Genomic DNA, 26,500 nt, shown 5'->3' on the forward strand with positions numbered 1-26,500 from the left:
ACACTTAAATGTAAGAGCGCTACCGGCACATTTCGGTGAATTAAGGGGTTACCTTCTGGGGTTTGCTACCGATTATTTTGCAATGTTGGAGACCTGGTTGAGTGGTGACGTTGGGGACGATGTGGTTGGTATACATGGCTTCAACCTCTTTCGAAATGATAGGCCGACTAAGGGAGGAGGTGTTGGAGTTTATGTTAGAAATTGTCATGAATGTTGTATGACAGATGTACAGAATGGGATTGGAATTAAGCAGTGATGGGTGAGATTAGCTCTTCGTGGTGTTACAGTTGCGCTTGATGTTTTTTATAAACCACCCTTTGTGGATTTAAATCAGTTTCTTGAGGCATCTTGTGATTCGCTGTCCCATGTTTACCCTACTGTTGACCACATTGTTGTTGTGGGCGACTTTAATGTTAATGTTTTAGTTGACTAGCATGCCAGGACAGCTCTTATGGCGGCTTTTCAACCGTTTAACTTATCTCAGCTTGTTGTCCAACCTTCTAGAGTTTCGGGTGACTCTGAATCATTAATTGATCTGGTTTTTGTGTTGGAGAAGCTTTTGGTGGCTCAGAGTGATACTGATGATCTTGGATTTTCGGATCACTTTTTGGTTAACTGTGATTTCTTCCTAATCAGGATTTGTTGAGTTATTATCGTGACAATAGGATGCTTAGTGTAAATGGTGACTTGACGTTTGAGCCTGTCTCAGCAATAAAATTGAGAATTTATTATCATCCTTAAAATCAGGTGGTATTGGTTCTGATGGGATTTCTTTAGATATGATAAGGTTGTGCTGTCCTCGCATACTTGATGTTTTGTGTCACATAGTGTCTGGAGTCTGTATTTCCATCTGCCTGGCAGTGTGGTCTTGTAACTCCAATGCCGAAGTCAAAATCTGTATAGGTTTTGAAGGATTTACGGCCTGTGACAATACTTCCTGCTTGTGGAACAGCTTTGTGGCCACTTGAATGACAATAATATTCTACCTGACAGACAATCGGATTTCAGAAAACACTATAGCTGTGCTGCTGCGCTGCTGGACCTTACTGATGACGTCTTTAGGTCTCTTGATGAGGGAAGATCGACAATATTGGTTCTTTTGGACTTCACTAAGGCTTTTGACATTTTAAATCATGATCTATAGCTGTCAATCATACATTACATTGGAATTAGTGGTCCGGCTGTTGAGTTGTTTCCGAATTATCTTCAAGATAGGCGGCAGTCAGTTAGGCTTAATTTTTTTTAATTAATTAGCTTGATAGTCCATACCTTGACGAAATGTCATACAATCATATTTAATTGCATAAATCGAGATTCAACGAACCCAAAGAAAGAAACTATTTACTAAGTTAATTTCTTCAAGCTTTGGACTTCAAACAACACTTTATGTTTTAATAAAACATGTGCAAGTTCACCATTTCTCAGTTCTCATCCAATCACTTACTAAGAATCAAGTCTCTCAAGAACCATTTCGACAACTCAAACTCCCTTCTTTGATAGAGATGTATTGCTCAGGGTGGATGGTTAATTACGCAACTTTGGAATGTTGTTTGAATAAAATCATCAAAAACTCATCATTATCTCCTGGTCTTAATGTTCATGATACTTGGGGCTTCAAGACCTCCATAAAATGGTCAGACTGTAGCTTCAAATTAAAAGGAAAATGATGCGATTTCGTTTCAATAATATGTAATTGGTTAATTTTGGGGTTTGATTGAATATTTAAATACGCAAATAAATATTATTGATGTTAATTTTATTTAAAGAAATCCAAAAGACGACACGCCATATAAAAGTGCAAAACACACAATGATTTATGTCTATTTTTAAGCTATGTGCTATTACATTCATTTTTAATTAATAAGCGTGATAATCCATGCTTTGACGAAGTGTCATACAATCAACTTCATCAATTTTCAAAGTGTTCGTTTTAATGTTAATATCCTCTTCAAGTTGAATTTGTATCTTTAATAAATACCGAAGAGAAGCTTGAGCTTCAGACAACATATGTTGTAAAGTATGAGTGTTGTGGCGTAATTCCCGAACTTCGTTCACCAAATTTGTTTCAACCAAATCCCTGCAAAGTTCCGCACCCGGTCTTTGAGCGCGATTTCCCAATCTGGTATGAGCTAAAGCCATAAAGCCTTCTTTATCAGCTATGGCTTTCTCAAGATCCGTAATGTTTCGTGTCATTTCGTTCACTTGACGAACAACCTAATAAAAAAATATAAAAATTGAGAATGTTTTAAACTTTTATAAGATATTTAAATTACTTCTAAATGTTGTATTTCCAATTTATATTTAGATTCTTTCGTTTCTTCAATACGTCGTCGAAATGCGTCGTTTACAGTATGATATTGTCCAACCAAATCATCAATTACCTGTTTTAAAATAACATCCACGTAAGCTCTTAAAGGTCGAGCGCTGTTTATTTCTTTAGCTGCTCTTTCAATATTTTTTGTTGTTGCTATCTCCCATTCTTCGACGGTTATTGTACTGAAAAAAAAAAAATTGAGGTAATTCAAAATTATTTTGTGGTTATTTTAAAACTTACGCCACATCTAATGGTGAATATCCATAATACAAACTCAAATTCATACTGTTTTCATTTAAACTAAGGTTATGCCCATCTATTTTCAAAACGTTATCTTTATCTTCACTATCTCGATCCATAAAATAAATAGTGGATCTTAATCTTCTTACTTGTTCATTGGCTTGTTCTAAAACTCTAACAAGTAATTTGTTGGCCCCTTCGATTACATCAATTTCTTTTAAAAGTTCTCTTTCTACGTCATCATGGCACTAAAAGCACAAATAAGATCAAAGTAAGAATAACATCGATATAAATTTTGTTACCAAATCAATTCCTATTCTTCCTTCCCTAAAAATTAAACATTTCTTACAAATCCTCATCGACTGGTCTTTTAATGAAGCCATAGCATCCATAATACGTTCTTTGTACAATGTTAAACATTCGATTTCACTACAAACCACTTTTCTTTGACGATCGATTTCATGTTTATTGAATTCTATATCTTGAATTTTTTCGTTGATTTTATGATCGACCTCGCGTTTATTTAAAAGTGTTCTTTCTTTAACTTCATCTCGCACCCTTTCACATTCTGCTAAGATTTTATCTGCTAAAGCTTGTTGATCTTCACAAGCTCGGTATCTTTGACGATTATTCAAGTACCATTCATTTAAACTAAATCTAAAAGACGATTATAACAGGTTTAGTTTTGAAAGATGGTTTTTTTTAAGAAATTATTTCTTACCTTGGTGGTGGTGGAGGGACCGCAACTACATTATTTGTATAAAGTGTTTGAGTTGGTTTTACCTTTACTTCTTTCATTTTTTTACTGAAGAAAAATTATTATCAAAGAAAATTGTCAGGGACTTGACATGAATTGATCAAATAAGGGTGTTACTATGGATAAAATTTTATTGATTAACAGCGTATTCATTTATATTGGTACCTTTTATCAAGTCATTAAATCAATTTTATATAAATTTAATCGGAAATAGCTAGTTTAACTACAAGAAGGTACGTAAGATTACCTTGATAGCAGACAACCGAAAACCCACCAAATAAGAATACCAGAGAATAAGGACTGAAGAACGAAGAACAGAACGAAGAAAAGTGGAAAACCTGTATAGGACCAATGAATTATTAATGCAATATCGCAAGGAGGAAAAGCAAGGGACACAAAGGACGATAGAAGAAAGATGGAGAAAATTACAATACTAAAAGCAGCCGCAGCAGTATGTGGGAAAAAGAGAATCAACCCAAGACTTAAAAGAACAAAATGGTGGAGTGAGGAAGTGAAGCAGAAAGTCAAAGAAAAGAAGTGGGCATGGAGGAAGTATCTACAGACGAAAAAATTGGAAGAAGTAGTCAGAGAAACACTGAATAAAGTATGGGATGACTTCAGCAATGAAATAAAGGGATCACAAGCAATAAGAAAGAGTTCTGGACGACAATTAAGCATCTAAGAGGAAAGTATGGTTAAACATCTAAACACATAAAGGATAAGAATGTGGATGTGGTGACAGAGGAAAGCAAAATGCTGGTCCCCTGATAAATATTACGAAGATAAGGTTAAGACGGGAAAAATTTCTGGATGTGGAGGGAGGGCCAATAATAACCATGGAAGAAGTGAAGAAAGCAATACATAGGCAAAAAATGGGAATGGATCCAAAGAATATTCTAGCAGGCGTAAGCTGGAGACGTTATACCTAGAAATTGGGAGAAACCAGGGAGAACCTTTGATAGAGAATTGTTAGCAATTTACACTAGTATCAAATTCTTTAAACATTTTTTACATGGACATCAATTTGTAGTTTACACTGACCACAAACCTCTAATCAACACAATTTTTTCTAACACAGAAAAAGCTCCACGTCAGACACGATATCTTACTTACATAACACAATTCACATCAGATATCAGGTACATTACAGGAGAATCAAACATTGTAGCGGACACGTTGTCCAGAACAAATATTGATTCTCTAAATTCACAGTACCCTGACACACAAACCTTAAAAAACGCGCAATTTAACGATACAGAATTAACACATTTATTAAACAAACAATACTCAAAGACACAAACTACTAAATATAACCTATCGCAACAAACAACATCACATTCAGATGTAAAGCTTTGGTGCGACATTTCAACAAACAATCCTCGAACATACATACCACAAAAATTTCGTAAAACAATTTTCAACAAATTTCACAACTTAACACCTGGTATTCGCGCTACTACACACATCATCAAAACACGATTCTTTTGGCCTCACATGACAAAACACATTCAGTTATGGACAAAAACCTGTTTGCGATGTCAACAAACAAAAGTTCAAAAGTACACAAAATCACCTATTAGTAAAATTCCGATACCAAAATTAAGATTCGATCATGTCCACATTGATTTGGTTGGTCCTCTCACTCCGTCCCTTGGCTGCACATATGTGCTCACCGTAATAGATCGTTTCACGCGTTGGCCAGAAGTTTTTCCTCTCAAAGATATTGGTTCTTCTTCTATTGCGGATACTTTGTTCCGGCATTATTTCAGCCGATTTGGCATTCCTAGCACTATAACCCATGATCAGGGACGACAATTCGAATCAAAACTCTTTTCAAAATTTCACACCCTTCTAGGAACACGTCAAATTCATACATCCACCTTCCATCCCCAAAGCAACGGAATTTTAGAAAGGTTTCACCGTTCTTTAAAAACAGCCATAACTGCCAGAGATAACACTACGAGGTGGAACAATGATCTTCCCTTGGTTCTCCTAGGCCTCAGATCATCTCTTAAGGAAGACCTAGGTTGTTCATCTGCCGAACTTGTATACGGTCAACCACTTAGGCTTCCAGGAGCATTTTTTGTTAATATTCAACACCCTTTGGAATCTGATCCATTGCTATCTAGTTTACGAGAAACATTCTCTTGTTTCAAACCAGTAAACACAGTTTTTCATTCTAACCAAAAACCATTTATTCATAAAGATTTATTCATTTCAAAATTTGTTTTTGTCAAAATTAATGGGATTCAACCCTCTTTAACACCAAGATATGAAGGCCCATTTAAAGTGATAAAAACATTTCCGAAATATTTTGTAATTTTCAAAAATAACAAGGAAGTATCTGTTAACATCAACAACCTTAAACCAGCATTTCTTTTAAAAGAAAATTCAACATGTCACCACAGCGAGGCAATCAATTCACATAATATAAAAATTCAAAAAAAAGTTACTTTCAATTTTTAATATGAATTTTTTTTTTTTTTTTTCTTTAACCACCATATTCCTCTTTTTATTAATCTTTATAGGAGGGGAAGTGGCTGTAGCATGCTGTGCACACGACATGTACAAAACAAAAGAACGTTACTATATAAAATTATTATCATTCAAATAATCAATCGATTCTATCAGTCCTTAGAATGTAGTTCATATTATTATTTATTAAAATATTAATTTATCTTGTTATATTGTGGACACATGTATATCCACAATATCATAGCACTGCACAAGGAGGGAAATACGTACAGTTGGGATAACTATATAGGCCAAACAAGATATGAGCCCGGGGGAAAAGCCAAACATGAGCTTCTGGAGGAGAAGATCGTGATGGATCGCATCAAACCCCTTGGAAAAGTCAGTGTACACTACATCCACTTGACCACCCCCATCCAGGGATTCACATATTATAGATATATCATTGAATATCATTGTACAAAATGCAGGAATGGAAATAAACACAAAGAAAAGTGAAATAATGAAGATTAGCAAAGAAACCTGTAATGAAGATGAAGACATAAACATCAGATGTAGGCAGAATAGATTAAAGGTAACTAATCTGGTTAATCTAATCTCTTGATTAAAGTGATTTACTATCATTACGAATATCTGGGGGTAGTGATGAGCAATGATGGGACAATAGATTCGACAATTAAGAAAGAATAACCAATGCAACAATTCATTGAGAATTAATTAAATGCTAAAAAGGAGTTGAGTAAAGAAACAAATGAACAAATCAGTATATATGGGGTGTAAACCTGGCCAATGCAGTATAAGTACAAAAGCGAAGTAACAGCTACAGAAATGCAGTACTTAAGGCGAATAATAGAGTGGACCAGGAGAGATAGAGTCAGAAATACAACCTAAAGCTATACAGAACAAAGAGTTACAGTGGTATGAGTACATGATCCGTATGGATGATAAGAGGCTTCCAAAGAGAATGAAGTGGCTGGACAACATCAAAAGTACGATTCAGCAGAGGAGAAGAAAGAACTTTGAGGAACAAAAGAGGATGGCGCTGAATTAAAACTAGTATCAAAAATAACGCCATAATGCAGAGATCTCAAAACTTTCCAGCCTTAACGAAACGTTTTAATTTTCCTGCTGTTTTTTATAATTTCTAGACTAGTTCTGTCGTATTCGAGAAAGTTCTGGTGTATTCCACTCACTTCTAGATGGTAGCAATTAGAGTATATTAAATATTTTGTGATTGAGTTCAGTAAAAAAGCGCTATATTTGATTAGCAATGAAACTATACATAGCCGTTCTTAAAGAATATAACATTTAACGTCATTATGGACATAAAAATTTGAAGCGCCGATTGAAAGCACAGCAGAAAAATGCGTAATCGCAATAATCAAAGAAATGAGCCCCAAAAGGATAAATTTATTTAAAACTGTTAGATTGTCAGCAAACACTGTGGCAGTGGATGAGTCAGATACTGCTCATAATTTGAGATTGCAATCAGAAAACTAGCTTCTCCCTGATTTATATACACTAATACCAAATCAACCCGTGGTTTCATTCGTTTTGTTAGTTATTATGCTTAAGTTAAATTTTCTGCGTATTACACTTCATTAAGCTTTACCTTGCAAGTAAATAAAACCGCGTTAATCTGTTTTTTGTTCAACAATATGCCATTAATTGATGGGCCGGATTTGGCTCGAGGGGCGTAATTTGGAGATTTCTGCCATAAGATATAAAGGAAAAGTCAAAAACATGAATTTAATATAAATTTAACTGAGTTTTAAACACACCAACTTAAAAAAAAACTTAATAATTTAACAATTATATTAAAAAAAAAAATAGACAACAATTTTAAATTAAAGTTTCTCGTTCTCTCCTAATTTAGTCATCTCCTCACTTTTTCTCCACAAAGCTTTCCCCAAAACGACATCTTTAGCTTTCTCGTACATTTCTATCTTTTTACAATTTCCAAAAAACTCCCCATGATATATTTCTAAGTTTTTAGCAACGGAACAATAAATTTGACATTGCGCTCCTTCGACGGGTTTCCAAAAATACAACGTTCTCAACACATCAAAAGCCATAAGGATGAATTTGTTTAATCCTCTACCCAATTCGGTTGTTGTAGCTCCCGGATGTGCCGCTAAAACAGTTACGCCGGTTCCTTCGAGTTTTTTGGCTAATTCTATCGTAAATAAGAGATTGCATAATTTTGTGTTATTATACAACATATTTTCGGCTTGTACAGTTGATGTTTTTGGATATTCGTTGATTTGGTCGAGTTTTAAATCTGCCGATTTAGCTAGGAATGATGATACGTTTACTATTCGACTTGGTGTGGATTTTTTTAATTTATCTAAAATAAGGATATAAAATTAATAGTAGAAATTTTTTTTTAAAGTAACAAACCTATTAATAAATGTGTTAATAAAAACGGTCCAAAATGATTTGTTTGCATAACTTTTAATAATCCATCTTCGGTTTTACCTTCACCTAAATACGCAACTCCAGCGTTGTTTACTAAAATATCTAAACTTTCCTCGTTTTTATTAATATCCTCACAAAAATCTCTTATTGATTTAAACGACTGTAAATCTAATAATTTAACCACTACATTTTGATTTCCTGTTTTAGCGACAATTTTATCTCGTGCTTCATCCGCTCTACTTTTACTCCTACAAGCTAAAATTACTCGGGCCCCTCTCATAGCAAAATCCAACGCGTTTTCATAGCCAAGCCCTATTATGTAATTTGAAATTAATTTTGTATTGGATTAAAAACATTGTTTTACTTACCCGTATGAGACTTACCCCTGTAACAATAGCTGTTTTTCCTTTTAAACATGTATAACTCCCATTCCATCGTGTGTTTAATTTAATATAAATTTTAAGAGCCACTGCTGATATTACAACAAATATACCGATGCAACTTAAACAAGCCATAGTGAACGATTTAAAACCGAATCACGATGACTAAAAAATAAAGTGTGCCTTCGACTGCTCAATATTAAGTGTGTCGCAACTATTTATATAACGCTTGTAAAGATAATAAAGATGACGAAACGTAAATGCAATGTCTACTGAACTAGAAATACACTTATTCACTTCGAGAAGATGCTACAGATAAATGACTGGCTGTTTTAAAAACAAATTAATGTCTTTTTTTCTGGTCATTTTATGAATCACAATTAATTAAGTAGGTGGTTTTAATGATTTGAATTAGACTTGATTAAAGTTGTTTATATAAAAGATGTTTTTTCAATTAATTAATCTTTGTTTTTACATTTAATGCAAATAATTAGTTGATGATTATTAGCTACTAATTATAACTAAACAAATACAATTAGAACTAGGTCAGCGCTTGTAAATAAATTTCACCCTGATCCTTACAACCCCTTTATCATATCCAAAACAATAAGCTATATTTCCGGATTTAAAGCGAATATTAAAAAAATCATTTTAATTAACTAAAAAAATATTGGGAATAAAGTTATTTTATTCCACTAGTGGACTAAGTGGTACTTTATACGGTTCATAAGTGTGGATAAAACTTCAATTATAAGGTGATTGTGGATAAACAATATTTATTGGTTCACATAAGTAATAACAGTAAAAACATTGGAAATAAACAAATTAAATTCGAAACAATGAACCAAAGAGAATTGAGTCAATTTGGCTAGCACCAGTCAATGGTGCAAGCCCACTGTTTTTTATCAATCCTCAAATTAAATGACTACTACTAGAAATTAAATTAAATGACACAATACAATGTACGTTGCAGAATCAAAGAAAAAAAGAGAAAACAAAAAAAAACAAATAGAAAAAGAAAAAATTGAAAGGGCAGCGAAGAAAGACACAGAGAATAGAAGAGAAGAGAGAATAAGAAAAAAGAAGAAAAAGGAACCGGCGCTATTCCGTCTACTCAAAGCCATTTTGTTGGTTAAGCAAAAGTTTTTTTAGTTCTACCTTGAATCTTTTACAAGATAAACGTTTTAAAGAATCCGGCAGTGGGTTGTACATGTTAGGCACACAATAAGAGAACGATCTTTTATAAATTTCATAATTGTGCCTTGGTATTGTTAAAGCATGCCTAACAATGACATTGTGAACGTCAGTTCTGTAGCGTATTGTAAGGCGGACTCCCAAACAAGAAGAACTCTTCTACGAGCCATGTTTAACGAGCCCACCCAACCAAGTGAGACATATGTTCCCATCTTTTTATTCCGTAAATAATAATAATATATAGGAGCTCCGTAATTAAATATAGAGAGCACTAAAGTGTCACATAATATAACTTTTAGTTTAGTGCTTAAAATGTGCGTATTAGAGTATAACAGTTTTAAAGTGGAATATGCTCTTTGAAGTAAGGAGCCAGCATGCTTTCTAAATCTCAAATCCTCCTCAATGATCATACCCAGATTCTTCGCACTGTCTCCAAAAGTCAGCGTGTGTCCGTCAATCCGGACTGCACCCGCAGCACCGAAAACCATCACGGATGACTTAGAGCCATTAACAGTAAGTTTAAGCTCTTTTGCAAGTTGAATTAAGTTTCCTACGTCGGTATTTATATTTTTTCCCCCATTTAATAAGTCAGTTAGTTCAAAAGAACAGCGTAATTGTGTGTCATCTGCATACACACAATAAATTGATTGTCGGATGTTGGGATATGCTGATGATATCAAGATCTATGCCGAAGTCTCATCGATGGCAGATGCAGATAAGCTGCAGCACAACTCAAACACAATAGTGCAATGGTGTAAGACCTACAAACTTAACCTTAATATAGATAAATGTTGTGTACTTACTTATAACCGATGCTCGTCACCATGCATATATCCTTACAATATTGCTGGCAGCACTTTAAGTCGTGTTGAGAAGTACAGGGATTTGGGGGTCCTGTTTGATGCAAGTCTTAATTTTAAAAAACATATCATAATGTGTGTTCGGAGGCCTTTAGGTCCCTAGGTTTTGTGATGCGTATGTCTAAATATTTCACAAGTGTCAGCTTATTAAAGACCTTGTATTGTGCTTACGTTCTGAGTAAGTTAGAATACGCTTGCCTGATTTGGAGTCCCTTATATGCATGTGAGTTCTTAAGCCTTGATCGAGTCCATCGTAGATTCTTAAAATTTCTTTCTTACAAATCTGATGGAATTTACCCTGAGCGAGGTATACCACAAAATGATTTGCTTGCACGACACAATATGATTTCCTTGATGGACAGAAGAAACGCGTTTTATGAAAGGTTTCTACAAAGGCTTGTCGAATATAACATCGATTGCCCTTTCATTCTTGAGCGACTAGGGTTTGTTGTTCCAAGGAGTAACTCAAGATATAGCTGCGTATTCGTCATTCCTTATGCTAGGACAAACATTATGAGACGGGCGCCAACATACACTCTCTGTAAAGTGGGCAACAGGATTCCAGACAATCAGTGATCACCTGCATGTAAATTCACTTATTTAGTTTTTATTTTTATTTTCTTTATAATTCGGTCAATTGTTAATTTCTTGTATTTTTTGTAATTTTTGTTTTTTTTTCTCATATACAGATACATATTATTGTATTATTACATTATGTAATATATATTGTTATCCTTTTTTGGGCTATGCCTGTTGGGTAATAAAGGAATATTATTATTATTATTATTATTATACATATATGGCTTACAACACATTAGCTAGCTCACATGTATAAATCAAATATAATAGTGGTGCCTTCTGGTACTCTTGAAACTATATTTACTGCAGAAGATTGAACATTATGAAAAATAACTTTTTGCGAGCGGTCGGCAAGAAAACTTTCAATAATTTTGAGAGCTGCATTGGAAAGCCCAATATAGTGCAAGATAGCTAGCAAGGTTTTATGGTTTAAACGGCCAAAAGCCTTAGAAAAATCTAAAAGAATGAGGACTTTTTATCATCAATAGCTCCAAAAATGTCATCCGTCACGTCCAGCAGCGCGGTGGTACAGTTGAATGCAGATTGGAAAACAGGTAAAATATCAAACCTCTCCAAATGCTTGCGTAATCTGAGAGCAATGATCCTCTCAAGAACCTTGAAGAGGACAGACAAGATACTTATAGGACGCAGATCGGCCAATTGTGCAGGATTCTTAACTTTTGTGATTGGGATAACAAGTGCACATTTCCAACTATTGGGAAACATAGACTCTTCAAGACAACATTTGATAATGTGGCAAATATAAGGTAGTACATGACAACAAAGCAAGATGATCCTAAGACCAATTCCATCCACACCAATAGCGTTGGTTTTAAATGTAGATATTATTTGGGATATTTCCTCTGTAGAAGTCATGTTTTTTTGAAATTTGAAAATCGTTTATTATAGAAGGATCGCCAACTTCATCACTTTGGGTAGACAAGAAAAAGTCATTAATCCGATCTGTATCACCAATACTAGTGGAGTCAGAATGGGTGTTATTGCGAACAATTCCTAGAGTTCTAAAATTGTTCCAAAGTTCTTTCGAAGTGCGATCTCGAAAAACATAATTCTAGTAAGCTTTCTTCGAAGGGAAGCATTAGTGAAGTTCCTCAACTGTTTATTAACTTAACGTTGTTAGTTACCCCTGGAGATCATAGAGATTTACCAGTGCGTTGTTTAAAAAAAGAGAGTTTGTCAATAATATCCTCCAAACGTATTAACTGATACCAAGGTAAAGAAATAAGATCACGCACAAATACTTCATGATTAAATCCCTATAAGTAAATCCCTCAGGAGAATCACTAGACCCAGTTTTAACATTAACACGAACAAAAGCCATACAGTGGTCAGAGACAGTGTGAACAGGAATCACCCCAGAATCAGAGAAAGGAACATCATCGTGGTGTTCGAGGTGATTTTGAAAATCGATTAATATTTTGTCAATGGGCACATGAACGAATGCGGTTGGACGTCAATTTCTTTGGTAACGTACTATTCTCGGATGAGTCTACTTTTACAAACAAAGGACAAGTCAATAGATATAAAATGCACTATTGCACTATTAACTTTGGTCGGTTAATTGGTGATAAATTGATCGGTCCATAGTTTATTGATGTATGCTGGCGAGAACTTAATTTATAGTAAATGTTCAAATATTTCCACACCCACTTCAATACATTTATTAACCCTTCTACTAAAACTTTCTTTACATCTTAAAAGGTTTTCTGCTCTTTCATGTTTTCTGGCGTAGTCGATACTTCCCGATAAACATTATCCTTAAGGACGCCCCACAAAAAGAAATCAAGAGGTGTTAAATCAGATGATTTAGCAGGCCAAGAAATTAGACCTCCTCTTCCAATCCATCGCCTAGCATAATCCCGATCTAAAGCTTCACGTGTAATATGTGAAAAATGTGCTGGACACCTATCATTTTGAAGCCACACATTTTGTCTCTCTTCTCTGCTCAAATCTACAAGTAACGTTGGTAAGACGTCATCTAAAAAATTTCGGTACTTCTCCCCATTCAGCATACCATCAATAAAGTATGGACCGATCAATTAATCTCCAATTATACCACACCAAAGTCGTTGATGTTCTACTTCAGGCAACCATCTCGGATTTTCAACGCTCCATTAGTGCATGGTCTATTGGACTTATTCTTTGTTTGTAAAAGTAGACTCATCCGAGAATAGCACATTACCAAAGAAATTGACGTCCAACCGCATTCGTTCTTGTGCCCATTGACAAAATATTAATCGATTTTCGAAATCACCTCCATAAAGCTGTTGATGCAATAAAATGTGGTATGGGTGATACATGTTGCGCTTTAATATTCTTAAAATGCTGGTCTTCGATATTCCGGTCTCTTTCCAAAGGTATTTCCGACGAGCCAGGTCACCCGATGCACCTCTTCTGGATAAGAATGAAGAACTAAAGGCAATGTATTGAAGCGGGTAGGAAAATGTAAAAATTCATAAATCTTATTTGTTCTTGCTAGATTATAAACGTTAGTTAATTGTTTCTGAAAAAGTTTCAATTTTTTTCAAAAGATGTTTTACCGTTGTACTGGCAAAACCACAGTAAATTTTTTTATTTATTTTTTTTTTAATTAGTTTACTTTTATCCACAGATTCAGATTTTACAATAAAATATACAGGGTGATTCATTAGCTCTATGACAAACTTTGGCAGATGAAAGGTGATACGATTCTAAGGAAAAAATGTTATATGAATATGGGTCCGATTCATTTTGGTTAAAGAGTTACAAGCCTTTGAAAATTTTACACAGTTTAATAGGCAAATGAAAATGTAACATAAAAAATAAGTTTAAAAATTACAAAAATTGTTCGAAATATCCGCCTTCAGCTTGAATGCACGCCTCACATCGACGAAGTAAAGATTCTATCACACTACGTTAGCTGCATCTTGAATTCTGTCCAGTAGTTGCTGACGGGTAGTAATTTCTATATGGTACACAAGCTGCTTCATGTGTCCCCAGAAATAATAATCCAGCGGATTTAGATCTGGGGATCGTGGTGGCCAGACTACTGGACCTCCATTGCCAATCCATTTGTTTGGAAAATGTTCATGTAACCAAGCGATGACTTCTCTTCCTTGATGTGGTGGTGCACCATCGTGCTGATACCACATATTTTGAACGATGTTAAGTGGTACTTCGTCGATAAAATCGAAAAGGTTATGCCCCAAGAAATTTCTGTACATATTTGCATTTAAGCGTTCATTTATCACCCATACAGGTAGCAAAGAATTGTTAAAAATGCCACCCCAAACGTTTACACTAAACCGTTGCTGAAATCTTCCTGGTCTAATTGTATGTGGATTTTGCAAGGACCACACATGTTCGTTATGATAATTATTTATGCCGTCCCTAGTGAAACACGCTTCATCAGACCACAGAACTTGGGAAATGAAGTTATTATTTTGAGCATGTTGCTGAATAATAGAGTGGCAAAATGCTAAGCGTTGCTCAGTATCTCCAGGATGTAATGCTTGAACATTTTGGCGATGAAACGGATGTAACATTTCTCGATTCAATACACGCCATACAAAACTTTGGGATATTTGTAACATGCTCGCTATACGCCGAGTACTAATTGAAGGGTCGTCAAGTACTAAATCAATAACACGTTCTTCATTTTGTACATTCATATCATGGGGACGAGCGGAATGTAGTGGAGCGGGGTTACCTGTTTCTCTCAATCTGCGAAATGATGCAATAAACACTGTATGGGCAGGTTGATGTCTATTTGGAAACCTACGAAGGTATTCTCTTGCTGCTTGCCGAGCGTTTCCGTTACAAAGCCCGTATACAAAAATAATATCTGCATATTCTTCAGTCGTAAATACATGCATTTTCGTTTTCGATCAAAACTCTGACAATTATAAACTTTGAAACACACAGAATCATGCACCAGTCACTCGTATTAATGAAATTGGGAGCATACGTTTAATTCTGGATACTGTCACTTATGGCGTTGCTTTCGATTACAGAACCCATTTTGGCAATTTTTTGAATTGTCAGTTTGACTGGTTTGACCAGGTTTGACATAGTAATATTTTTATTGCGTTGTATTGTGTACAGTGGAAGAGTTGCTAGCGATTTGAAGAAAAAGCGATTTGTTGTTGTTGCTTTATAATAAGTACACTTCGATTGATGCGGAAGCAGCATTGGATAAATGCAATAAAATTAAAAGGAAACGATGTGGTAAAAATAATAATAAAAAAATTATAGAATAAAGTCTTTGTTATTCATTTAAAGACTTTTTAATAAACCCCCTGTACCAAATAATAATTTAATACCTATATAGTCATATTTTTTTGATATTTTTTTGTAAAACATTGTAAACGACAAAATTTAATGTGTTTAAAGTTTTGCACAATTTGTAAAGTTTTGTCTCCAAGCAATGTTTTCGTAAAAAATCATCGATAAACCTTCCAAATAACAAATTTAATTTATATTTGCCGCCTGCCAATGATTTCAGCGCTGTAGGTGACAGTATCCAAAACTAATTGCGCATTTCAATCAAATGTTTATAGTTGCCCATCTATATAACAAATATATTATATCTTATCTATGCACAGAATAGAGTAAATTGAAATGTTTGACATAAAGAACTCAGTTTTGTTATCACAGCCAACTCTGTATTTGTGTTTCATAATTATTGTTGCAAATCTTTACTTCGTCGATGTGAGGCGTGCATTCAAGCTGAAGGCGGACATTTCGAACAATTTTTGTAATTTTTAAACTTATTTTTTATGTTACATTTTCATTTGCCTATTAAACTGTGTAAAATTTTCAAAGGGTTGTAACTCTTTAACCAAAATAAATCGGACTGATATTCATATAACATTTTTTCCTTAGAATCGCATCACCTTTCATCTGCCAAAGTTTGTCATAGAGCTAATGAATCACCCTGTATAAGGGTGCCATTTAAAAGATTGGTCGTGACCTTTATATAACCTTGAAAATACACAATCAAGGTCAAGACCAAAAAATGTTATCGTCATATGGTTTCCTCCTTCGCACAGAACAACTTTCATTTTTATGTAAAATGAACCGTTTTCGAGATAATCGTTTGTCTCACGTTAAATAGGCCAACTGTGTATTACATTAGAACTTTCATATCCAAGATAGTTTAACTTTTTTAGATGCTTTCTTCTTTGCTGAAAGTCAACATGAAGAGTGTTAAAGGTGTTTTGTCCGATTGTTTGTTGCATTTTCTTTTTTGCACGTTGGACGTAGTCGTTTCTCCATAACTTTAATTAGTCTTGTAATATCCAAGCCATCTGTAATAATGCCATCTATTGGCAAATGTATTAAAATAATCAAGGAAATCTTAATTCTGATATAATTAATTGATATTGGCTACAATTTGGTTTCAATCTCTTATAATCTAACCTGCTTATACAATTTCATAAATTTACTCTACATACGATCGGTTTGGTTATTAATATGATAAGATTGAGTTGATTGAAAAAAATATCGTCGAATTCAAAAATAATAACATTGCTGGGAACTTGATACAGGCGGTTGAAAAAAAGTTAACGTTCGACGGCTAATAACCCTGAATAATAACCTTGACATTGTTTAACTGCGTAAATCATTTTCGCTAATTCGGCGCTTTTCGTTAACAATTCAGATTGAGAACACGTTTTTAATTGGTGATCGATCTGTGAGAGTAACATTTCCAAATTACTCGATTCTTTCGTTATACACTGTTGTTGTCCTTTTAACGTCATCATTTTCGGTTTTAACTGCCTATCTAATGCCACAACAGCTTTTCCGATCATATCCTGCATTTCACGAAGACGCTGGTTTTTGACACGACGAATTGTAACCGCTGCTTTTTCCTAAAAATAAATAAAAGTAAATTAATCTAATTAATAATTCATTTTGTATTCAAATAAAAAAAAATCTTACTACTTGTTGAGCATTTGTAACAAGTTTAGTTAATCTTTTTCGAAGATTATTAGCTTCTTTACGAATTCTAGATACTTCTTGAGCGTACACTTCCGAAATTGGCTTAAACGTATGTCCGGTGTGGGTCCCTCCCCAAAGAGCGCATTCGTGGCAAATACAACAATGACACGTCCAACAGAAAACAGATAATTTCTCACCGTGTATTGTACAACTAAGAAATCAAAAATAAATTTAAAACAATGCTTAATGCGTACAAATAAATATACATGTCTTTCGGATTTTCATCGCAATAAGCGCTGTTATGTGCTTGAAGCATATTTAAGTGTTGAGTAACTTCGGCTACCCAACGACAAGCTACCAGTTCTTCAACATCCAAAGAAACCCTACAATTTGGACATTCGCTTAACTGTTCGGTTAACCATCTCGAAATGCAATCGTAACAGAATAATTTTGAACAATGTGGGCAGAGGTGAGCGTCTTGTACTTGGCTGGCACAAATAAAGCACTTAAAAACTCCCGTCAAGGACTACAAAAAATATATAAAATTATTAGTTATTTTAATAGCTGAAACACAAAAGATTGTTTTACAGAATCAGAAACGTTACTCCACGAATGCATTTTTCAAAAATTGTATTTTTTTTATCTATTTTTTATATTTAACGGAAAATTTTGACACATTTCAGAGTTTCAGATTTTCAAAGTGGTGTCAATCGATGACTTATGATTTTTCTTAAATTTCTTTTGTTCAATAACTTACGATTCTATTTTAATGGTATTTTTATTTTCTTTCAAAACGTAAACAAAGATTGTCGAATAATATGGTTATTAGTGTCTGGTTTAACCCCATTTTGCTTGAAATATGTGGCCTTTATCAAGCTTTCGCAGGCTACAGAAGCTTTGATGTTCCATTTGAAGTGCTTTTCACGGTAGAACGCTCATTCGTTTCATTGTACTTCGTTGGGTAATTGTATTAACTCTTGAAGAATGCCCACAGACACACGCAAATCTACAAAAATATAGATTAAAATACAACGTAGTAGTTATATTCTACCACGTTAAACACACCGCAAAGATTTTATCTATAAATGAAAAGATTCGTTAGAATAAATTTGTGTAAAATATCTGGCTATGTATTCGAAATAGTTTACCTTTAGAAAAATGGAGGAAACAATATTCTAATATGAGGAGGACTATACTATGGACTCCCTATTAATCCGGAAAAGACTAGATACCTAGATACCTGGTAGAGCAGAAGATTTGCCTCTAGAGGTCAACACTCTTAAAAACGTGACATCCTATAGACACCTGGGAGTGCAAATTACAGACAAGGGGGATAGCAATGAGGAATAAAACTCTTGTTGAAAGTGTTGAAATCTGGAAAACTGGAAGAGTTATAAAATAAACTCAATGGATATGGAGTACTGGCGAAGGTTCTGCAGAAGAACACTGAGAGATAAAGTGAGGAATGTTGAGAGAACATGAAGAAAGCATTTGGCAGAAGCAATAAACAACTAAAATGACAACTAAAAAGTTGTCATTGTAGCAACCAATATTCTTATTTAATAAACCGATTCTGGGTTTGAAAGGGTTTGAATTAAAATCCTATTCAGACTAGAAAACTTACTACCGAAGATGGCTTCTTCACAAGAGATTTTGTGAAGCAAACCCTATTTAATTAATACTTTTTATAATCTTCAATACTAAGCTTTTTGGCATCTTTAGGGCACTTTAATCTTTTAAATGTGTTAAAAACTGCTCCAACCCAGCAGAAGCAGCTTTTGGGGTTTCTAAGCTTAGTACATCGCCGGAAGACAGCTTCCAGTTGGAGTGGGCAGATCTTTTTAAAAGAAGTTATTAATAAATCGGTTAAATTCAATATTGCGCCCATTGATTTGAACTTAACCACATCAGAATTCCAAAAGTTTCACTTGAGGTTCTTGTAAATTTTTTTCTTTCACGGTCTGAAATTAAAAACATCTCAAAACCTTCCAATTATGGAGGCTAAAGTAATATAAATAACTACCTGTGTTAAACTATTCTGGCTCTTAGCCTTGCTTAATTAAATTTAATTGCTGCTGAAAATGAAATTTAAAAGTCCCGTTTCCCTTTTATTCTGAGTACATCCTCAAAAAAAGGAATGGGCTTAACTTATTTAGTATCATCGACCAGTTTCCAATTTGGTATTGCAAGTATGCAAGTTGGACTGAAACATCATTACTTCATCTCAAACAGAGAATACATTACCTGCGTATGAAGCTACAATTTCAGCGAAGAGCTAAAGAAACTCTACGAGGAAGCGGGACTAAAATCAACTCATGCAAAACTTGTATTAAGAGTTGTGTAGTCTCTCTGTTTACAGTTGAAAACACGTCAGTACCCACCTGGTTCGCTAACCCTTAATTTACAATCAATCTGACATTCATATCAGGACTCTTACAGTACTGAAAAGCTGCTTCCTCAATTTTCTCTTCGCCATTGTATTCATTGTCTCTCTTCATAGTAAACCAGGAAGCGACGAGAAGCCAGCATCTTATTCTCATACCGAAAGAGGTTCCAATTGGCGATATCTCAGAAGATTCCTCTAGGTGACATGTTTAATTTCTTGATAAGTTGAGAAGATCAACCTCAGTGTAACCACTAAAGATGTAAGTAGCGGTAATGTTGCTTCTTGTCACGTCAGTGATCATCACTGTAAGTGGTTTTTAAGATTTGATTAAGGTCCTCACACCAATTGATACAGCTTTAGCATACACTCGATTCTAAGTTGATAGGATTTTTCATCCTTGAGTTTTTCCACCTAGTTTTTTTCATAAATAACCTTAAGGATCTTAAGATGTGACACTAGCTCATCATAGAAGCTGGATTTTGGGCCGATTTACCTCTACAGGTTCCCGAATCTCCCTTTCAATTACCTCAATACGTATTTTGTAGAGGAGCTGCTCTTCCGCTAACTCTGGGACATGGGTCATAATCCTCGATTGCAAAACGCGATCGGCTCACCATAAGGTCAGACAAAAAGAGGTCATGTGCGTCAAAAATTAAAGAAACTTATTTCACAAAAGTAATTAAATAGTGTACCAACAATACTTATAGAAGTGTAGCACCTTACACTGTAAAACTTACAAAAGCGCAGAATTTAAATGAACTTATATTTACATAGCCCCAGAGAGATTTTTTGCAATAGTATGGCTACATCACATGTAATTTGTAAATACAGAAAATTGTGTGTTTATAAATGGTATGAATAATACATTACAGAACAATCATAGTAACAATAATAATAATAACAACAAGCTCTACAAACAAACATCGAGATTACAAATACATTCAATTATTGCAGCTAAGAAATCTAATAGGGTACCACTGAGGTGTTTCCAGCAGGAATTTAATAGTTTGTCTTTCAGCGCTATAGCCACAATTTTGGGGGAGTATTTTTTTCCACTTTAAGAGTGAATCGGAGCACCTGTCGCAGTTCGTCCTTATTCTATAGAGTGTTGCCCAGATTCGTCTTGGTTTCCCAAAACTCTTTGGCTTAGTTTAACACATCGCATACTCCGATTAGGCAGGCGCTGCAGTCTTGTCCTAGCTTTCTCTTCATTGCTCAATTATGTTGAAATTATTTCCGATTAGCATTTTTGCAGTTTTTAGAGGGGGGTTTCTTTCTTACTTATATCCCTGCCGGAACTCGAACGTAAGAGCGGAGCACAGCATGGGCGTTAATCTTCTATACTTCCTGACAAAAGTATGTTCTCACCGGGCTTATGGAGGAGCTATATGGCTTAGTGCTTGATGTTGACATTATGTCATCCTGACATTGTGTTATGCGTACTATGTATAGCTTGGTTGAGTTGGACATCAACACCAGTACCCAATGCTGTTGATCTAAGTGTGGATGGAAAGGAGTTCCATGTGGCCGCTCATAATTCGGTTTCTGAATTTTGCAGTTGTCTTCGTATGGCGTTCTTTAAAGTGTTTTCTACGTTCTTTGAGTTTGTGTTTATTGTGTCTATCTTTAAAGTAGATTTTAAGTTGGTAGTTGACAATACTTCTGTTTTGGAGGTTGGTTTGTAGCAAGCGCCCAGTCGTCAGCGCATCCGAACTCCTTTGATGTGGGTTTGGAACGTCAGATATGTAGAGACTGAAGAACGGAGTAGTCTTGTAGAAATGTTTTTAGTTGCTGTTTAAAGCCTGTGACTACAAGTGACTACAAGTTGTCAAAATCGTACCAAAATCTCCATAAAAGTATGCATTATTTCTATAAATAGATAAATTTTTTTTACATAATTTAATAGAGTAGGCACCGCCCAACTACCCAATCATAAGGCGATCTATAAAACCACCATAGCATGAAAAGTGTCATTTCATTGATTCAATTATTTAAGAACTTATTCAAGAAATATGTAATTTTCCCATTATACGACCGAAAAAGGGTGGTATTCCAGTATCGATTTGGGAAAAAATAATAATAAATACTTTAGTTATGTTGAGTTAGTCCTCTTTAGTTTACTGAATTTAATGATTCTGCATTAGATACTAACTTCAGATACATATAATTTTGATAACTTTTATTTATGTAACTTAAACCTTTGACAAATAATTTAGTTGTGTACTGTAATTAAATATTCAAAATGGTTATGTAACCAGTTATATCTATGCTGAAATATTAAGGAAATATTTATACCGAAAATTCGGCATCCCCTTCCGAATTTGCCGGATATCTGGTTATCCGGCATATCTATTCGGCCATTATGGTTATAATTTCTGGTGCATTTCTGAAGTCATGAAGACTTTGTTACATTATTGCGATATTTGAATAAAAATGAAATTAATAAGAAAGCTGATGAGATATGTCAACTTATTTGGATCCAAGATACATTAACTAACGAAGCAACTCTAAAAAGAGGATACGTTAATTAATAATTGGCGATATTTCCACAAGGATCCTTCAAGAAATGAATGTTACATTTCATTATCGATGAAAATTGCAACATCGAAGATTTTATCAAAACTTCAAATATTGTTTTCTCAAAAACTAAAAGTTACTTTTCAAAACGGGTTGGCTCATTGGAAAGCCGACACTTTTATTAACACTTTGGGTAATTTTTATACTCATATTCCAAGAACTGGATTTTATACGAATTTTTAAAATTTAATCGGCGAAAATTGCAAAATTCGAAAAAATTTTCGATCACTTTAAAAATTTATTTCTCAAAAACTAAAAGCGATTTTTCAAAACGACTTGTTGCATTAAAAAGAGGATACTTTAATTAATAATTGGTGATGTTTCCACAAGGATCCTTCAAGAAATTAATATTTAAGCGAATTTTGAAAATTATCGATGAAAATTGCAACATCGAAAATTTTATCAAAACTTCAAATATTGTTTTCTCAAAAACTAAAAGTTACTTTTCAAAACAGGTTGGTTCATTGGAAAGAGGACACTTTTATTAACACTTTGGGAAATTTTTATACTCATATTCCAAGAGCTGGATTTTATACGAATTTTTAAAACTTAATCGGCGAAAATTGCAAAATTCGAAAAAATTGTCGATCACTTCAAAAATTTATTTCTCAAAAACTAAAAGCGATTTTTCAAAACGGCTTGTTGCATTAAAAAGAGGATACTTTAATTAATAATTGGTTATGTTTCCACAAGGATCCTTCAAGAAATTAATATTTAAGCGAATTTTGAAAATTATCGATGAAAATTGCAACATCGAAAATTTTATCAAAACTTCAAATATTGTTTTCTCAAAAACTAAAAGTTACTTTTCAAAACGGGTTGGCTCATTGGAAAGAGGACACTTTTATTAACACTTTGGGAAATTTTTATACTCATATTTCAAGAACTGGATTTTATACGAATTTTTAAAACTTAATCCGCGAAAATTGCAAAATTAGAAAAATTGTCTATTACAGTGAAATTTCCCTAACTCGAATCACTAAGGGATCGGAAGAAAACTTCGAGTTAGAGAAAAATTAGTAGAATTTCAGCTCTAAAGAAAGACATTAGAAATGTACTTTTCTAATACGTATATTTAAAACAGAAACCTTAATACTATTAAAAGTAGAAAATTAATCAAGTTTTTTAAAGCAATCCGTAATTTTTTTTTGGCTTAAAGTGGACAAAATAAATCACTCTTCGTCGAAAAAATCTTCTATTCTGTTAAATTATGAATATTATCTGGAACATTCTCTATTGATAATACAAAGGTTTCAAGCTTTCTAAGAGAGGAATAAGCTTCATCAAATGTAGGCACAGTGATAAGTATTTCGTTTTCAAGATTATCATCACCTTCATCTGATTCTGAAACAATACCGTAAGATAGGGTTGCTTGGACGCATTTTTCAAGATTAAAAGTGAAGAAATAAAGTTAGGGCAACAGAAACTTGTTCATCATACCAACCTAACCTTCAGGATTATATAGGTATCATAAAACATTGAAAATACCTTATACAAATAACAAAAAATATATAAAAAAGTTATGTCCGAATAGCCCCGTTGTTAGGGCTTCTTAGACACTAAACTTCGTTTTAAGAACAATCCCTTACTTTGCATGTCAGATGGTCAAGTTTCCCTGAAAATATAACTGAAGCATTAAGGAATGTATTTTTATTGATGTTTGACGCTGTTCTGATGGACAGGTTGTGTCTAGCGATAAAAGAATCGATGAAATCTGGACCTGGACTGTTGTTCTTGAAGACCTTGACCTCCTTCCCTTATCTATCTAGGTATTTTTTCACCACATCTCCAATGTCGGCCTTTGTTAAGGGGAACCCCCAATTAGCAACAACAGCTAAAGTTTCAGAAATCAACAGCTCCTCAGACTTGCTTAAAACAGTCGAATGTCCAACGGGTCTTGAATTCCTTCCAAGCATCTTCCGTACTAATGTTGTCCGAGGCACTTTAAACGTTTCTGCCTTTTTCCTTGACATCCTTGCATCTGTAGCCTTTTCCAAGTCTTCCACTTTGTAATTCGTGTAGGGTTTTGATCCTTAGAGTTTTTTGATACGTGCACACAATTTTTAATCAGTTTTTTTAGTCAACACCAGAAACAAAAACATTACCTAACCTCGCTTTTATGACACAGGACTGAACACGTATGCGTTTTGTCCATGTAGTCCCGGGGTGGCCAAGTAGCCTCATCTTACGATAAGAACATTAGATTTGTTTTGGTTCAAAAGTCTGTAGTTTCTGAGCCAAAGTTTATGTGGTTTGATTCTGTAGTTAAAAATTACTTACACAGCGGATTCGAATATTTTATTCTTTGATAAATTCGACTTATAAAAGTAAAAGTTGAAGAAATTCCATAGTGGTTCAGTTCGAGTTACAGAGAAATTCGAGTTAGGGAAATTCTCACTTTTACCACCTCTTGATAAATTTATCCGATAGATAAATCCAGCTCTTAACCAATGAGAGCGCTTAAAACCGCCGTAACCATGGCAACTATCCTCTAGATAGTTTATCAGGAGGATGGTAAAAGTGGGCCTTAGGCTCGTTACTACCATCTCCTGGTTAAGTTATCTAAGGGATTATTACCACGGTTACGGCTATTTTACGCGCTCTGATTGGCTAGTAGATGGGTTTATCTATAAGATAAATTTATCTAAAAGACGGTAGTAATGGACCTAAGAGAGATAAAAACACATTTGAAACCTAGTCAAACGCTTGAGCTTACGAAAATTATTCGACTTAGGGTCGGTTTATCAATATCTAGTTAAGTCGATTTATTTGTCGGTTAAAATTGTATCTAATAGATAACGTCGACGAATCGTTTATCCACCCGTAGTTTAGGGTTATCTTTTAGATAAATATGACATTTGGATACCCACCAGATTGAAGTACTGGTTAAGGGTTTACCTATCAGATATTGTCAAAATATATGCGCGCAAGTTTAGTTGCTTGGTGAAAGGAAATGACATCAAAATCAAAATATAACATAATTCAAAAGTCAAAAATAAATTAAGCTATTGTGGTGATGGATAAGCAGGAGAAAGTGAAAAGATCCTCTAATATGTCGTCGATCATCACCCGTGAAAATCTAGCTTTTCCATAAAATTGTTCTTGTGATTTCTCTATTTGGTCACCAGTAGGCATACGTAGTTGAACAATATCCTCATCTTCATCGCTTTCTAATAAATACTCATGTAAGAATTCCATTAAAGAGTTTTTCGAAAACAAAGCACACGGGAATGACAACTCACAAATCAACTTCACAAACTAAAGTCAATTATTCAAATTTGACCAATCATGTTTTATTTCCGTTTCTAATGTTAACACTCAGGGGTACCATCTGTTTTCTATCTTGTGGTTTGCTGCCTGTCTGGTAGAAAGTTGCTGGATAAACGCGTCACTGAGGTTATCTGTTAGACAAGTTTATTTATGAGTTGCGTATCTGACAGATTTAACTCGACATTGATAAACCGGCCCTAAGGCTCACTTTTACCACGTCTTGATAAATTTATCCGATAGATAAATCCAGCTCTTAAGCCAATGAGAGCGCTTAAAACCGGCGTAACCATGGCAACTATCCTCTAGATAGTTTATCAGGAGGATGGTAAAAGTGGGCCTAAGGGCCGGTTTATCAATGTCGAGTTAAATCTGTTAGATACGCAACTCATGGATAAACTTGCCTAACAGATAACCTCAGTGAACCGTTTATCCAGCAACTTTTTACCCGACAGGCAGCAACCTACGAGATAGAACATAGATGGTACCCCTGAGTGTTAACATTAGAAACGGAAATGAAACGTAATTGGTGAAATTTGAATAATTGACTTTAGTTTATGAAGTTGATATAAACAGCTGATCGTGTTTTGGAGGTTACCATTCCTGTGTGGTTTCGGTATTGTGCTTATACCTTAAACGACGACCATATATTATAAAAGAAAGACAAAAGTCAAAACCACTTTGAGGAGTTGGACGACCACGTTTTTTTGTTAGATTTCGGTTAAAAAAGGACACAGTTTTGTCGATCTTGGTTAAAATTGAGACGAGTTTATACTGTATTAGATTATAGATTATATTATTATTTTTTTTTAAATTACTAGATTATTATTTATTTTCTATAACATTTTTATATTCGTTTGCCAAATCCATCAGCAACTTCTTTTCTACTGTACTAAAATTTGATGATCTTTTCTTTCTCTTGCTTATCCATTACCACAATTATACGCTTAATTTATTTTTGACGTTATATTTTAATTTTATTGTCATTTACTTTCACCAAGCAACCAAACTTGTGCTCACATTTTTTTGACAATATCTAATAGGTAAACCCTTAACCAGTACTTCAATCTGGTGGGTATCCAAATGTCATATTTATCTATAAGATTACCCTAA

At 34.3% G+C, this 26,500-nt stretch overlaps 3 protein-coding genes across 3 annotated transcripts; all 3 read right to left on the reverse strand.

Moving 5' to 3' along the window:
* Positions 1-1,739: 1,739 nt before the first annotated feature.
* Positions 1,740-3,445, reverse strand: LOC111425285 (Tektin C). Its single transcript, XM_023059227.2, has 5 exons — positions 3,276-3,445; positions 2,857-3,211; positions 2,555-2,802; positions 2,274-2,496; positions 1,740-2,214 (listed from the first exon to the last, which is right to left on the reverse strand). The coding sequence occupies exons 1-5, from the start codon at positions 3,350-3,352 to the stop codon at positions 1,858-1,860; spliced, it is 1,260 nt and encodes a 419-aa protein (XP_022914995.1). The 5' UTR covers positions 3,353-3,445; the 3' UTR covers positions 1,740-1,857.
* Positions 3,446-7,580: 4,135 nt separating this feature from the next.
* Positions 7,581-8,882, reverse strand: LOC111425295 (retinol dehydrogenase 14-like). Its single transcript, XM_023059239.2, has 3 exons — positions 8,570-8,882; positions 8,184-8,513; positions 7,581-8,130 (listed from the first exon to the last, which is right to left on the reverse strand). The coding sequence occupies exons 1-3, from the start codon at positions 8,634-8,636 to the stop codon at positions 7,631-7,633; spliced, it is 897 nt and encodes a 298-aa protein (XP_022915007.2). The 5' UTR covers positions 8,637-8,882; the 3' UTR covers positions 7,581-7,630.
* A 7,809-nt stretch (positions 8,883-16,691) lies between these two features.
* Positions 16,692-17,865, reverse strand: LOC111425317 (E3 ubiquitin-protein ligase TRIM37-like). The gene is made up of 4 exons (XM_023059278.2): positions 17,746-17,865; positions 17,424-17,683; positions 17,158-17,368; positions 16,692-17,087 (listed from the first exon to the last, which is right to left on the reverse strand). The coding sequence occupies exons 1-4, from the start codon at positions 17,773-17,775 to the stop codon at positions 16,779-16,781; spliced, it is 810 nt and encodes a 269-aa protein (XP_022915046.1). The 5' UTR covers positions 17,776-17,865; the 3' UTR covers positions 16,692-16,778.
* Positions 17,866-26,500: the final 8,635 nt, after the last annotated feature.

This window comes from Onthophagus taurus, chromosome 2 (genome assembly GCF_036711975.1).
Source record: "Onthophagus taurus isolate NC chromosome 2, IU_Otau_3.0, whole genome shotgun sequence".
Taxonomy (NCBI): Eukaryota; Metazoa; Arthropoda; class Insecta; order Coleoptera; family Scarabaeidae; genus Onthophagus; species Onthophagus taurus.

Excerpts from the sequence above, each read along its gene's own strand:
- LOC111425285 (XM_023059227.2), bottom strand. The coding sequence starts at position 3,352 with ATGAAAGAAGTAAAGGTAAAACCAACTCAAACACTTTATACAAATAAT. Across the intron at positions 2,803-2,856 it reads GAAGAATAGGAATTGATTTG|TGCCATGATGACGTAGAAAG; the intron begins GTAACAAAATTT and ends TTGTGCTTTTAG. Across the intron at positions 2,497-2,554 it reads TATTCACCATTAGATGTGGC|TACAATAACCGTCGAAGAAT; the intron begins GTAAGTTTTAAA and ends TTTTTTTTTCAG.
- LOC111425317 (XM_023059278.2), bottom strand. The coding sequence starts at position 17,775 with ATGCATTCGTGGAGTAACGTTTCTGATTCT. Across the intron at positions 17,684-17,745 it reads GGAGTAACGTTTCTGATTCT|TCCTTGACGGGAGTTTTTAA; the intron begins GTAAAACAATCT and ends TATTTTTTGTAG. Across the intron at positions 17,088-17,157 it reads TTACAAATGCTCAACAAGTA|GAAAAAGCAGCGGTTACAAT; the intron begins GTAAGATTTTTT and ends ATTTATTTTTAG.
- LOC111425295 (XM_023059239.2), bottom strand. The coding sequence starts at position 8,636 with ATGGAATGGGAGTTATACATGTTTAAAAGGAAAAACAGCTATTGTTAC. Across the intron at positions 8,514-8,569 it reads CAGGGGTAAGTCTCATACGG|GGCTTGGCTATGAAAACGCG; the intron begins GTAAGTAAAACA and ends ATTACATAATAG. Across the intron at positions 8,131-8,183 it reads ATTAACACATTTATTAATAG|ATAAATTAAAAAAATCCACA; the intron begins GTTTGTTACTTT and ends TCCTTATTTTAG.